The sequence below is a fragment of the Anolis carolinensis genome, chromosome 2 (assembly GCF_035594765.1).
Source record: "Anolis carolinensis isolate JA03-04 chromosome 2, rAnoCar3.1.pri, whole genome shotgun sequence".
Lineage (NCBI taxonomy): Eukaryota > Metazoa > Chordata > Lepidosauria > Squamata > Dactyloidae > Anolis > Anolis carolinensis.
In genome coordinates, this window is record NC_085842.1 from 247,720,364 (window position 1) to 247,733,286 (window position 12,923).

At 41.1% G+C, this 12,923-nt stretch overlaps 1 protein-coding gene across 2 annotated transcripts in view; it reads left to right on the forward strand.

Annotated features, from left to right (window-relative positions):
* vps13a (vacuolar protein sorting 13 homolog A) overlaps positions 1-12,923 on the forward strand; it is a 206,501-nt gene that overhangs the window by 189,559 nt on the left and 4,019 nt on the right. Inside the window, exons 69-71 of one of the 2 annotated variants that reach the window (XR_010003415.1) lie at positions 626-696; positions 5,257-5,342; positions 6,110-6,233. Coding sequence is in view for 1 of the 2 variants with exons in the window: in XM_016991003.2 (XP_016846492.1) it covers positions 5,257-5,342; positions 6,110-6,233 (210 nt within the window). In the remaining variant the exon portion in view is untranslated. Of the gene's footprint in view, positions 1-625; positions 697-5,256; positions 5,343-6,109; positions 6,234-12,923 lie in introns of those variants that run through there. The other variant, XM_016991003.2, reaches the window with a different exon arrangement.

A 12,923-nucleotide genomic window follows, 5' to 3' on the forward strand; every position in this document is an offset into this window, starting at 1 on the left:
ATAAGATCAGTCATTGAAGACATGCTTTGCAATGGATATGGCTAGTTCAGCCAGGAGATTAATGAGAATTTGGAGCTCACTCAAAAGATGGAGATCTCAACAACCATGCAGGCATCACTTTCAGTGGAACAACCTGGCTCTAATGTACGGAGGTCTTGCAGTCCAATGCATTCTGATGCTCCTATTCCTAGCTGCATCTTCCAAAAAGGAACAAGTCTCAGGTCAGTACTTCTTTCAAGAAAAAGGGTGTCAACCAAGACAATAGGTGTCTTTGACTGCCATGCCATTCATGCAACAGGCTGGCACTTTTCCATAATTCCTGGACTGCGATTACTACCAATTCCTGGATCCTCAATACTGTTTGGAAAGGGTATACCCTAGAATTTGCAGAATACCCTTCCAAGGAGATACGTCATTACTCCCCTTTCCAGTACATTGCTAGACGAAGGTTCCACCTTGCTCAGGAAAAGTGACATCGAACCCATCCAGACTTCATTGATGAATCATGGTTTCTTCTCCCAGTATTTACTGTGATCAAGAAAGATGATGGTCTTCACCTCATTGTAGATCTCAGGGATGTTGTTGCCTACATTCTACCCTAACCTCCATTTTTCTCCTGTTACAGAAGGGAGATTGGTTTGTGACACTTGATCTCAAGGATGCTTCTTGTTATATAGGGATTCATCCTTCACACAGGTGACTTCTTTCATTTGCTATGGATGGAAAAGCATAGTATTTTGGCATTCTTTGGATTATCCATGGCTCTTCATGTCCTCACCAAGTGTACAGCTCTTATTGCTTCATGACTCAGACAGAAGGGTATACTTGTATCCTCAACTTAGATGATTGGCACCTTGTTCTGGGTTCAAGACTAGTTTCTACTTATGTTCCAAAAACTTGAACCCTACTTTGTACCACTTTACAGTGTCAGCACACTTACATGTTGTCAAGGACTGTTTGGGTACTTCTCAGATACATGACCTACTACAGTACAACTCGGAATACATTCACTACAGGCATATATTTTTTTCTCAATTTGATCCTTTCATTATCTTACTTTACTTTCTCTCACCATTTTGAGAGTTTATTAGTCCGTAGAGTTGTGGCTTAATCATGGCCACATTCAAGCAGGTATCTCAACTTGTTCTTACACCCCTAATTTGCAGTTTTCATGAAACTATGTTTAGGTGGGAAGTGTGCTATATAGTAGTGCTGGTGGGGCTAGGGTTACCTCCAAAAAATCTTGCATATGTTTCCAACCTGCACTCACTGCACAGGCGCAGATAATTCCATTTGTATGAGAACTACAAAAAAAGATAGGCAACCTGTCCTTTCCACAGAGCTGAATGAGTGAACTTCCACCTCACACCATCACCACAGTAATTTCAAGTTATTGTTCTACTGGAAATTCTTGATCTTTGTTTTAGAATTGGTTCATGCCATTGTGTTCAGTATACCTTCACATTTCCTCTGATTTGTGTTGTCTTTGCTGTAGCAACATTTTCTATAAATACAGTAGAGCCCCGCTTATCCGACTACTGCTTATCCGACACTCCATATTATCCGATGGCAAAGACCTTCCCTCACTCTCTCACCCCACCAGGTCCTGGTGCTGCCGGAACCCAGCCAGTGAGTGAGTGAAGGATGGAGGGCAGGCAAAGGCCCTCCCTCCCTCGCTTACTCACTCACTAACCCCACAGGTGCTGCCAGAACCCAGCCGGTGAGTGAGCGAGGGATGGAGAGCGGGCGAGGGACGGAGAGCGACAAAGGTCCTCCCTCGCTCGCTCACTCACTCACCCCCCTGGGTCCTGGTGCTGCCGTCGCTGCTGCTGGGACCCGGCCTGGTAAGTGAGCGAGGGAAGGAGGGTGGGCAAGCAAGCACCCACACTGTTATCCATCAGTTTCACTTATCCAACATTCTGCCCGCCAGTTTATGATGGATAAGTGAGACTCTACTGTATAGTATATTGCTTTTTGCTATTCTCCTTCAGTCATCCCCGTCCTCAGCTCAATGTTGAGTTTCTTTTTGCCCATATTCCCTTCCATCCTTTCTACAATACAGACAGCCCCCAGGTTAAGAACAAGATAGGTTCTGTAGGTCTGTTCTTAAATTGAATTTTTATCTAAGTCAGAACAATTATATTTTTGAAGTGTAACTCCAGCATTAAAAAAAAATTAGATAGCATAGGAAAGGGTTAATCCCCTGTAACATTTGTTTTGCTGACTGTATCCCTGTTCAGAAGATTTCACCTCACTTTCTGTTCCTGTGGCAATTGGATTTTGAACATTTTGGGTTGTTGTGGAAACAAGAATTGGTGATAAAGCTTCAGTGGAGACACCTATGATAATTCTTGCAGGAGTGAACTTCCCTTCCTTGGGGTTGATTTCCTCTCACTTCTTGTTCTCTCACAGACAGGAAATGAGATTAAATCTTTCGAATGAGGATACAGACAGCAGTAACAACCACACAGTGGCTCTAACTGCACACCATTCTAACCAAAATTAACCAAATAAAATTTGCATGGAATTAAACTTTTAAAGCCACTTGGATCGACGTTTATTTATTTTTACCTGTGCATGTAAATTCTTAGACATTTTCAAATACTCCAAAGGACCTGGAGTGTGCTGTTGATTGGCATGTCCACTCCTGAATCTACCGAGCTCCACCACCACCGCACACACACATGTTCTTAAGTAGGAATTGCATGTAAATCGGATGTTTGTAACTCGGGGACTGCCTGTACTTGCATGTGTGTTTATTACCCTTGCTGGGTGAACCTTCAGAGGTAAAGAAGTTTAACATGCCTGACCTAAACTGTTTGGGACCAAGTTATTTATTTGAAGGAATGCTTGATGTTTGAATAGCACCCCCAGACTTTGCTTCAGACCTTGCTTGTAAACCTACCCAAAAAATGAGATTATTGGGCGATGGAGACAAGCACTTTTCACCAGTGACTCTTCGCTTATCAAGCTGCCTTTCTAGACAATCATAATATTTTATGTTGATGTTTTAGATGGGCTCCAGAGACACTTTCTTTTATTGTTTTCAGCTGTCTTTCATTGTTATTTTAATGCCCTGTTCTTAATATTTTTTTATCTCCCTCTCGCTCTCTGAATAAGATATACTGATCTTATTGAACTTTTCTTCCACAATAAAATATTTCTACATTTTGCTTTTATATAATATGATAAGAAAATGTGTGCATTTTAGAACATTGTAAAACTGCTTGGGGTCCTATAAATACTAAAATGAAAATTTAGCAAAACATGTGCATACACATATATCATGGAATTTAGAGGTTTTGCTTCACTACACAATACATTAATTTAATACCTACAATTTACTATGCATTATATATAGAATTTCTGCTATTTAAGTTGTAATAGGAAGTAACATTTTATACATTATTTTCTCAGTTACACCATTTAATCTAATTATTTTTTATTAAATATGGCTTGTTCACCTGAAATATATGTACAATAAAAACACATGGGTGGTCCCAGCCATACTGTGGCTACTTGAAATTGTAGATTCAATTTCAACCAAACACCATTAAATCCCCCAATTTCTAGTCCCAGCCTACCACTGAGTCACTCAGGATGATCTAGAAATTCCTAGAGAGGTATCCTCTGTAGGAATTTCTAGATCCTATATGGTAACTCTTTGATAACTTCATGTTTAAGAGTAATATTAAAACATGTTAGCCTGCATATTCAGTTTTTTATAGAATGCAATCACATCAGTGATAAGTATTAGCATCTAGCCCTAGACTATGTGATTTGAAGACTGGATTGAATTACTTATTGAGGGGGTGAGGGGAGAGAGAAAATGTTCAAGTTGTCCTTGGGTTTCTTAATTAGGATTAATGCACAGTAAGAAACCGTGTCAGCATGGTGGACACACATATTCCTCCCACTCCTTCTAGATGAATTAGGGTACCTCCCTATTCAATTACAATGGGATTGTAACCTACCATATTTTATTTGTTCTTAATAGCTGATGAGTGTGGTTGACAAATTATCCTATCAGTTACCACCCACCCTGTATTATGTGTATCAATAATTGCTCAGCTTGACAAAAACCCTATATAAAAGTTGACACTGAGAGATTAAAGGTAATTCCATCATATAAATTAAGTAATGGCTGAGCGAATTCATGTAGAAATGGTCTTTACTTTTTGAAAAGGTGCATTTTTCTAAAATTCTAGCAATCTGAAAACAGCCTCATACTTACAAGGCTATACACTTTTCAAAGCAGACCCCAGTATTGTGCCTTCCTTCTTCAGATATAAAACCTCTTCAGTCAATATTCCAGAAAGTTTAAGTGTTGTATGGGATAATGTAATAAATATTTTTAATAATGATTTTAAAATATGTGATTAAAAACATCAGTATGCTACTGCATAGGTTGTCTATCCCTTGTACAGAATTCTGAAATAGCCCAAAATCCCAAATTGTTCACATGGGTGGCTGAGATAGTGGCACTTTTTCTTTCTGATGGTTCAGTAGACACAAATTTGTTTCATGTACAAAATTATTATTTTTTAAATGTTTGACATTACTTAAAGCAGAGCTTTCAAAACTGTGTGTTGCAACTTGTTAGTGTGTGATGTCTGCAGTTTGTAGGCACACAGACATACTGAGAAACCTCTGAGTCTATATGAAATAAGCAATAAATCACATGGTATTATTGTTATTGTTGTTGTTTTAAAATTACAAATTTAAAGTTTTCATGAGATATGTGGTATCCCATACATTTCATTATTATTGTATCTGCATTTCTTCTAAGGAATTGGTTTAACTTCTAATTTGCTGATAAAACTGAATTATTTCGTCATGCAATGATGCATATCTTAAAAGTGTGTCACTGACATGAAATGTTTGGAAAGCTCTGATCTAAGATGTATATGAAATATAAACCAATTCTGTGTCTAGATTTGTTCTCATCTTCAAGATATCTCATTATGTTGGTATATGCAAACACAGGTATTCCAAAATCCAAAATAAATAAATCTGAAATCCAAAATATTTCAGGTTCCAAGCATTTTAGATAAGGTATACTCAACCTGTATTGTAAAATTAGTTGAGCAAGATAGTTCTACCTAATAGTAGCAGATGTTTAATGTCTTCAAGATAAATACATTCAATTTTATAAGATCTTATATGAAATTGGAAAAAATAACTATTAAACTTTATCTTTTCTTCAAAATAATATATACTCTACAGAACTTTTATACTATCCTCTTTTTCTTTTAGAACATTGAAAATGGAAGATTTGGAAAACTGAGATACATTGCACATGCAATGGTTAATAATACAGATTTGCTAATGTTAACAAAAAGGTAAGATTTCCCTTTTTTCTGACAAATTTGTACAAGCTGTTTTTCTTCCTTCACTTTTAATAATCAAATGAACCAGTGAACTTGGCCACATGTTGAGGTCTTACGTCTTCGTAAGTAGACTTGTCTGTGAGAATTATAATTGAGCAGTTCCATTACAGAGCTAACAAACTGTTTAATGCGTAATGCACAACAGGATATACTTGTAATAGATTTGTTAACAGCTGTTTTGTAGATATAAGAATCTAAGGAGTGTGAGATTTTACATCAACAGAACCCTTATTTATTCATGTAAAGAATGCAGAATTCTAAATATGCAGGTGTCCTAACTGAAGTGACTACAATTCCATGATATATCGATGAACCAATTAAGTAACAATGATCTGTTACCAAAATGCCTGATCGCCTAACTAACATATATTACTGTTGACAGTTCTTTTCCATATTTTTCTCCAGAATTATTTAAATGCAAGCTGTTCTCTTTGTATGTTTATTTTTATATCTATTAAATAGGAAGTTTTTCCAAGCTGACTGGTGTAATTGAAATGCACATGTACTGTATATACACATACAAACATAGTTGATTAAGGAGTTGATTAAGGAGGGCTCCTTGGACAAAGAGTAATTTGAAGTCCATAGATAAGTTGAGAAAATATTGAAGTGGATGACCTAGAGACCATTTAAACATAGGCACACAAGAACTTTCAACTACAACATTATTGCATTTCTACGTGTGGTATTTTAATACATTATTTTGCATTTTTGTTTAGTGGTATATTGTTTGTGACAAGAGGTACATTTGGACAATTAACATGTGAATGGCAATATACATATGATGAATTTACCAAGGCGCCATTCATTGTTGATGGGCGGAGGTTGCGCATTGAAGCAAAGGTATGAGTTTCGATGCTTTGCATGTAATAAAACAAGATATTGCCTAATGTCTAATGCATGTTTCATGAACCATAAATACATCCCAGTATAGTTACATTGGATTTCACAATTGTGCAAGCGAATGCCATAGTCTGAAGCTCACTCTTTGGATAATATTTGTTTAGTTTTCCACCCATCAGGTTAGATATTTTTATGTTATTGTAATGGATTTTGACAATTATGTTGACTTTAGAAAGTTTTTTTTTAAAAAAACACACATTTAAATTGTAGTTTTGTGTGGCAACTTTTAAAATTATTTGCTGATTTATTCTTTATATCTTCACATTTAACAAGTCAGAACAACAGAGCCTATAAAAATCTATTTCAAAAACAGTTTATTGGATTAGTGGGGGGATATTAATGGAGTAACTGCATGTGAAATTTCACAGTGAAACCAAAATTTAGACTTCTACCTTTGCTTATGGACCCCTTTCCTTTTTTTACCCCTACTTCCTTGCATTTTGCCACAGAAAATGAGCCGTTAAGTGAGCACTCCTTCGTTTAATCTGTACAGAAGAGTATGAAGGAAGAAAGCAGGGAGCATTTCCACTGCCTTGCTTGCCTTAACTGTACATCAGTCCCAAGTTCTTTCTCATTCCCGTTTCCCAAGATAATGGAACTGAAAATTAGTGTGTAATGGTAGGAATAGTTTTTACATGGTTAACCGTAAAAAAATAAACATTTATTAAAATTGCTCTGGAACAATATTTTTCACCATTTTGGACCATTTAGAGATCTTGCTTAACACTTCTTTCGAAATCACTGCTTTCAAAAAGAAACTTCAGTCTATGGAAACTTACCCGCTTCCTAACACACAGTCTTTAACCAAAATTCAATCAAAAGCATTATGATTTGAACATTGAACACTTGCTCTTGGACGGTTTTAATGGTGATTTATTTTAATATTAGAGTTTTTATCCTTAATGGCAAAATACTATATGTTTTTGTGCAGGCTGGTATGGTATACTGGTATGGGGTAACTGTTAATTTTGTCTAAGCAAATTGCACCTCCTAAAAATTCTCTGCAAGTAAAGGCTGTGCAAGTAAAGGCTAAGCAACTTTATCAGCTGCTTGGGGACAAAGAAGTTGCAACTTATTTTCTGCGTTTAAAGTTAAGCATCTCATCCCATATTCATAGCCATAAAACTAAAAAAAAATAAAAAATTAGAAGACAGTGAAGAAGAAACAGCGAAAAACATAAGTGGTTTGTGAAGACGGAGGACACTGCCGTATAATGGCTGGCAGAAAGCAGAGGACGATTGGGAGCTGTGTGGCTGTAGCCAGACATACAATGGAAACATCATCCAGTACCTCCAGAGGCAGTTCCAGAGAATATCTTATTAATCTGGCTGTACATATCTCACCAGGACACTTTCCATTCACCCTCTGATCTGTACTGATCACTACACGGATGCGCTGAGGGAGAGACAGTATGAAGAAGGGCTTTCAAGGGGACGGGGCTAGATAATCCCAACCAGTGCAGTGTCAGGCTCACTTCAAAGGACCAGTCTGAACGCAGATCAAAGATAGCTGCTCTCAAATCCAATCTTTATTGAAGAATACATGACTTTGGAAAAGTCGAGAATGACCTAATGTTTACATACATCTAATTTTATCACTTCTGATGCAACGTAATACCACACGCAAATATCATCATCAAATCCCACCCCCTGGATCACATTACTACCATTCCCACACACTACATCAATTATAATTGTTTATACTTTCAACCCTGAGTTCCCAGGCTCATTTTATCTTCTTCCGCCAGGTGCTTGCAGAATTGTTTATGTTATGAAGTCAGATTCAGGGCTTGGAAATTCAGCCCTGGGATCTGGCTCCATGACATGGCGCCCTCGTTTTCTTCGTCCTCCTCTTCGGTTCTTCTTTCATCATAGTTCTGAAACAAATCAAACAATAACTCTATGTGTCCATTTTGTCCAAAGTCCCCATATACTTTTTCAGTAAGCTGCGATGGAATACTGGGTGTATTTTCCCTAAACTTTTTGGCAATGCCAACTGGAAAGTTACTTCATTGATAACACCCTGTATTCTGAATGGTCCAATATATTTGGGGCTCAGTTTTCTTGAAGGTAGCCCCAATTTGATGTTTTGGGTACTTAACCACACTAGATCTCCTTTATCTAATTTATCGCCTTCCACCCTCTTTCTGTCTGCGAACGCTTTATACTTTTTGTGTGCTTCCTTTAAGGATGCAGTCACTTGACTCCAGCATTCTAGCATTTGCGTTTTCCATTTCCCTGCCTCTGTTTCCTCATTTTCTGTCCATCTTGGCAACTGGGGTAAAGGCTGTATTTCATACCCGTAAACTACTTCAAAGGGGGTTTTATTTGTTGCTGAATGTATAGTCGAATTAAAAGCTAGTTCCGCAAAAGCCAACCACCTAGACCAGTCATTTTGTCTCATGTTAGAGTACATTCGAAGGAACTGCCCAAGCGTCTGCTGAGTACGTTCTACCGCCCCGTTTGTCATGGGGTGAAAAGCAGAACTTAGACTCCTTTCTGCTCCTAGCATTTCCAAGAATTTTTCCCAAAATTTTGCTGTGAATTGTACTCCTCTGTCACTGACCACTCTACTGGGACATCCATGCAGTTTGTAAATATGATTTATGTACAGTTCAGCTAGTTTCTCGGCCGATGGTAGTTTCGTCAGCGCTATAAAGTGGGCTTGTTTAGAAAACAGGTCTAATACTGTCCAAATATAACGATGTCCTTTGCTAACCGGCAGTTCCCCCACAAAGTCCATAGCTACACATTCCCAAGGTCTGGTAGGTTCCGCTACCGTTTGTAATAATCCCATAGGCTTCCCTCCTCTCGATTTATTTCTGGCACAATCATCACATTGAACAACATGATTCTTTATGTCCTTCCTCATTCCTGGCCACCAACAATGTTTTGCTATTGCCTTTGTTGTTTTTGTAATTCCTGTATGACCAGCGCTCTGGTTGTTGTGAAAACGACGCAAAATCTTAATCCTTAATATTGCTGGGATATACAGTTTCTTGTTTACAAACCAAAATCCCCCCTTCTGCTCCCCCTTTTCTGCGTTGGATGCGATCCATTGATCTCCTTCATAAGACTGTTTCAGCTCATTTCCCCAATTATCTTCTCCGCCGAGTTCAACAAAAGCCGTGTTCTCCTTTTGGGTTTGTGCTCTTGTCCTGACAGCTAAGCCCCATTGTTTGTCAGAGAATATTGTCCCCTCTTTTGCTGTGGTTATGCCTTCGTGTTGAGGCATGCGTGAAAGAGCATCTGCCAAGACATTCTGCTTCCCTTGAAAAAACTTTAATTGGAAATCGAATCTACTGAAGTATTGCGCCCATCTAATTTGTTTGGGAGATAATTTTCTAGGAGATTTTAAATACTGGAGGTTCTTATGGTCAGACCAAATTTCAAATGGGATTCCGCTTCCTTCGAGGAAGTGTCGCCAGCATTCTAAGGCTTTTAATATGGCTAATGCCTCTTTTTCCCATATTGGCCAACTTTTTTCAGTTTCGCTGAACTTCCGGGACAAATATCCACAGGGTTTTAAGTTCCCATTTTGATCTTTTTGCAATAGTACTGCCCCGTATGCACAGTCTGAGGCATCGCAATGGATTATGAAAGGGCTCCTGATATCGGGGTGTTTTAGGATGGGTCCTTCTGTGAAGCATTCTTTTAGGGTTTCGAATGCCTTTTGGCATTCTGGCGTCCAACTTAGTCTGGCGCCAGGAGCTTTTACTTTTGCTGTCTCCCCTTTCCCTTTTGTTTTTAAAAGTTCAGTAAGGGGTGCGGTTATTTGCGCGAAGCCTTTTATGAAGGGTCTGTAAAAATTTGCAAACCCCAGAAATGATTGCAATTGCCTCCTTGTTTGAGGCACTCCCCATTCTTTCACATCTGACACTTTAGCTGGATCCATAGCTAGCCCTTCTGGGGATATCCGATACCCCAGAAAGTCAATTTGAGTTTTATTAAATTCACATTTGGACAGTTTTGCGTACAGCTTTGCTTCCCTTAGTCTCTGCAAAACTTCCCGGACCAATTTTACGTGCTTTTCCTTATCTTCACTCACGATCAAGATATCATCAAGGAATATGAATACCCCTCTGTACAACAATGGGTGTAGTATTTCATTTATAAGCTGCATAAAGCAACCGCCTCCATTTTTTAAACCGAAAGGCAAAATTTTATATTCAAAATGGCCGAATGCGCAGGAAAATGCAGTTTTCCAAGTATCCTCCGGTTTTATTCTTAATTTATGATACGCTTCAATTAAATCCAGTTTAGTAAATATGCTCCCTTTCTTCAATACGGTAATTAAATCCTTTACTAAGGGCATAGGGTATTTGTTGTCCTTAGTAATTGCGTTTAAATTTCGATAATCAATGCACAATCGTAGGGAGTTGTCTTTCTTTCTCCTAAATAACACTGGGGCCCCGAGAGGAGAGTTGGATGGCTTAATGAAGCCTCGCGCCAGGTTTTTATCAATATATTTCCTCAATTCCTCCTTCTCCTGCACAGACATGGGATACACTTTTGGTTTTGGTAAGTTTGCTCCTGGGGTTATTTCAATTTCTACTTCTATATTCCTTTTGGGAGGCAATTTACTGGCCTCTTTCTGATTGAAAACATCCACAAAGTCTCTGTATTCAGGAGGCAATAGCTGTGGGTTTATCTCACCTGCTTCATCTTCCTCGTCCTCCTCTTCTGCAATTTTGCTTATCTCCCATTGCGTCTGCTGTTCTTTGAATGCTAGGCTCTTTCCTCTCCAATCTACTTCAGGATTTGCCTGTTCGAGCCATGGTATCCCTAATATTACGTGGTATGTGGCAATAGGGGCTATCACAAAGGATATCCTTCCTTCCCATTTGCCTATTTTACATGGGACCCCCCGTATTTCCTTTGTAGATACTTCCCCAGCAGCGACTGATCCATCTAGCTGCGAAAATGCAATTGGGGAGTCAAGTGCCATCTGCTGGCATTTCAGCGCTCCTGCTAATTCCGGAGTTATAATATTTCTAGAACAACCACAATCCACAAATGCCTTGCAGGTGGCCCGATTCTCTAGCCCCGAGAGGCAGATTGGCACTACTATCATGCGTTTGTCCCGACTCACCAATTTTTCTGAAGATTCTGGGGCCTGCACCTCCTCTTCCGCGCGCCTCCCGGTTGCTGGCTTGGGCTTCGGGGGTTTTGGCGGCTCCCCCTTCCGGGCCCAGCATTCTGCTGCTCGATGGCCCGTCTTCCCACATACAAAGCATCCCGGTTTAGGTTTGTTGTCGTCTCCTCTGGAGGGAATCCCCGGCCTCCCTCCGGGTCTTTCCTGCTTCCTCGTTTCTCCTCGACCTCTCGCCACCGGTCTTTGCTGGCCGCCGCTGCTCCTGAAGCGCTTTACTTGGGCCAGGGTGGATTCGACGCGCCCCGCTAGTTGAATCCATCCCTGGAGCGTTTCGGGGTCATCTCTGTGCGCTGCCCAGCTGAAAATCTCGGGGCGTAGTCCCTCTTTAAATAACTCCACTTTGGTCACTTCAGACCACTCTGGTACCCTTTCCGCGAGGTGGAGGAATTCCTCTGCGTACTCGGGCACTGTTTTGTCCCTCTGCTTTATTCCTTTCAGCTGGTCTCGAGCCCTCAATTGCTCTAGCCGGTCTCTGAACCGGTTTTCCAGTGCGGCGAGGAAGCGGGGCACTGACCTCAGGCATGGGTCGTGTCTGGCATGGAGTTGCACGTACCAGCTGGCTGCTCCTCGCTTTAGTGTGTTGCCGATGGCTCGAACCCTGCTTGCTTCGGAGGGGAATGTGTGTGCATTGTCTTCCATGTATCCTCTGATGCTAATTAGAAAAAAGTTCAGTTCATCTGATTCCCCTCCGTATTCCAGTTTGAGATCTTCCCTTCTTGGCATCCATTCTGCGGCCCGTTGATGCTGTCTGGGAGGCATGGGGAAGGGTTGCATCAGGTTTCCTCGGGCGGCTCCTTGGAACACGCCGCGCCCCACTCCGGTGGTCATTCTGCGCGGCTCCCGAAAGTCTGCCGCCGCTGTCGGCCCTTCCGCCCATCCGCATACTGGCCTCGCTGTAGCCCCCTCATCTCGCCTTTCCTCGTCGTACGGCACATCCTCCTCCTCTTCCTGGATCCCCCGCTCCTCTCCGCCTTCGTCTGCAAATCCACTGGACCCGATCCCTGGCCCCAGTGGCCTTTCCACCCCGACGCCCATTCGGGGGGTTGGGAGCTCTGTTGGAGATGGCGGCCTCAGAGTTCCCAGAGCTCGCTGGCGCTCCACTTCGCGCGCCATTCTGTCTCGGAACTCCAGCTCCTGCCAGTATTCCTCATCTCCCTCGTCCCTTGCCGCCACGGGACTCTGCGTTGACGCTCGCTGGCCCCTCTGGCTCCAATCTCCTTCTTTACTTGGCTCTCTCTCGGCGCCATATCGGATGGGCTCCTTTTGGAGATTCTCTTCCAATAGTGGCACCAGCCTCCCCACGGTTTCCGACAGCCTGGATAAATTTGTTTCCAGGATGGATAACCGCAGGGCCACGGTCTCCGGCATACTTCCTCCAGATCCCCAACTGGTTTCTGCAGCCGCAGAGACGCCTCTTCCTCCCCTGGGAATCCTCTGGGTCACGCCGTTCGGCTTGGGGTACCCCGTAGAGGAAGC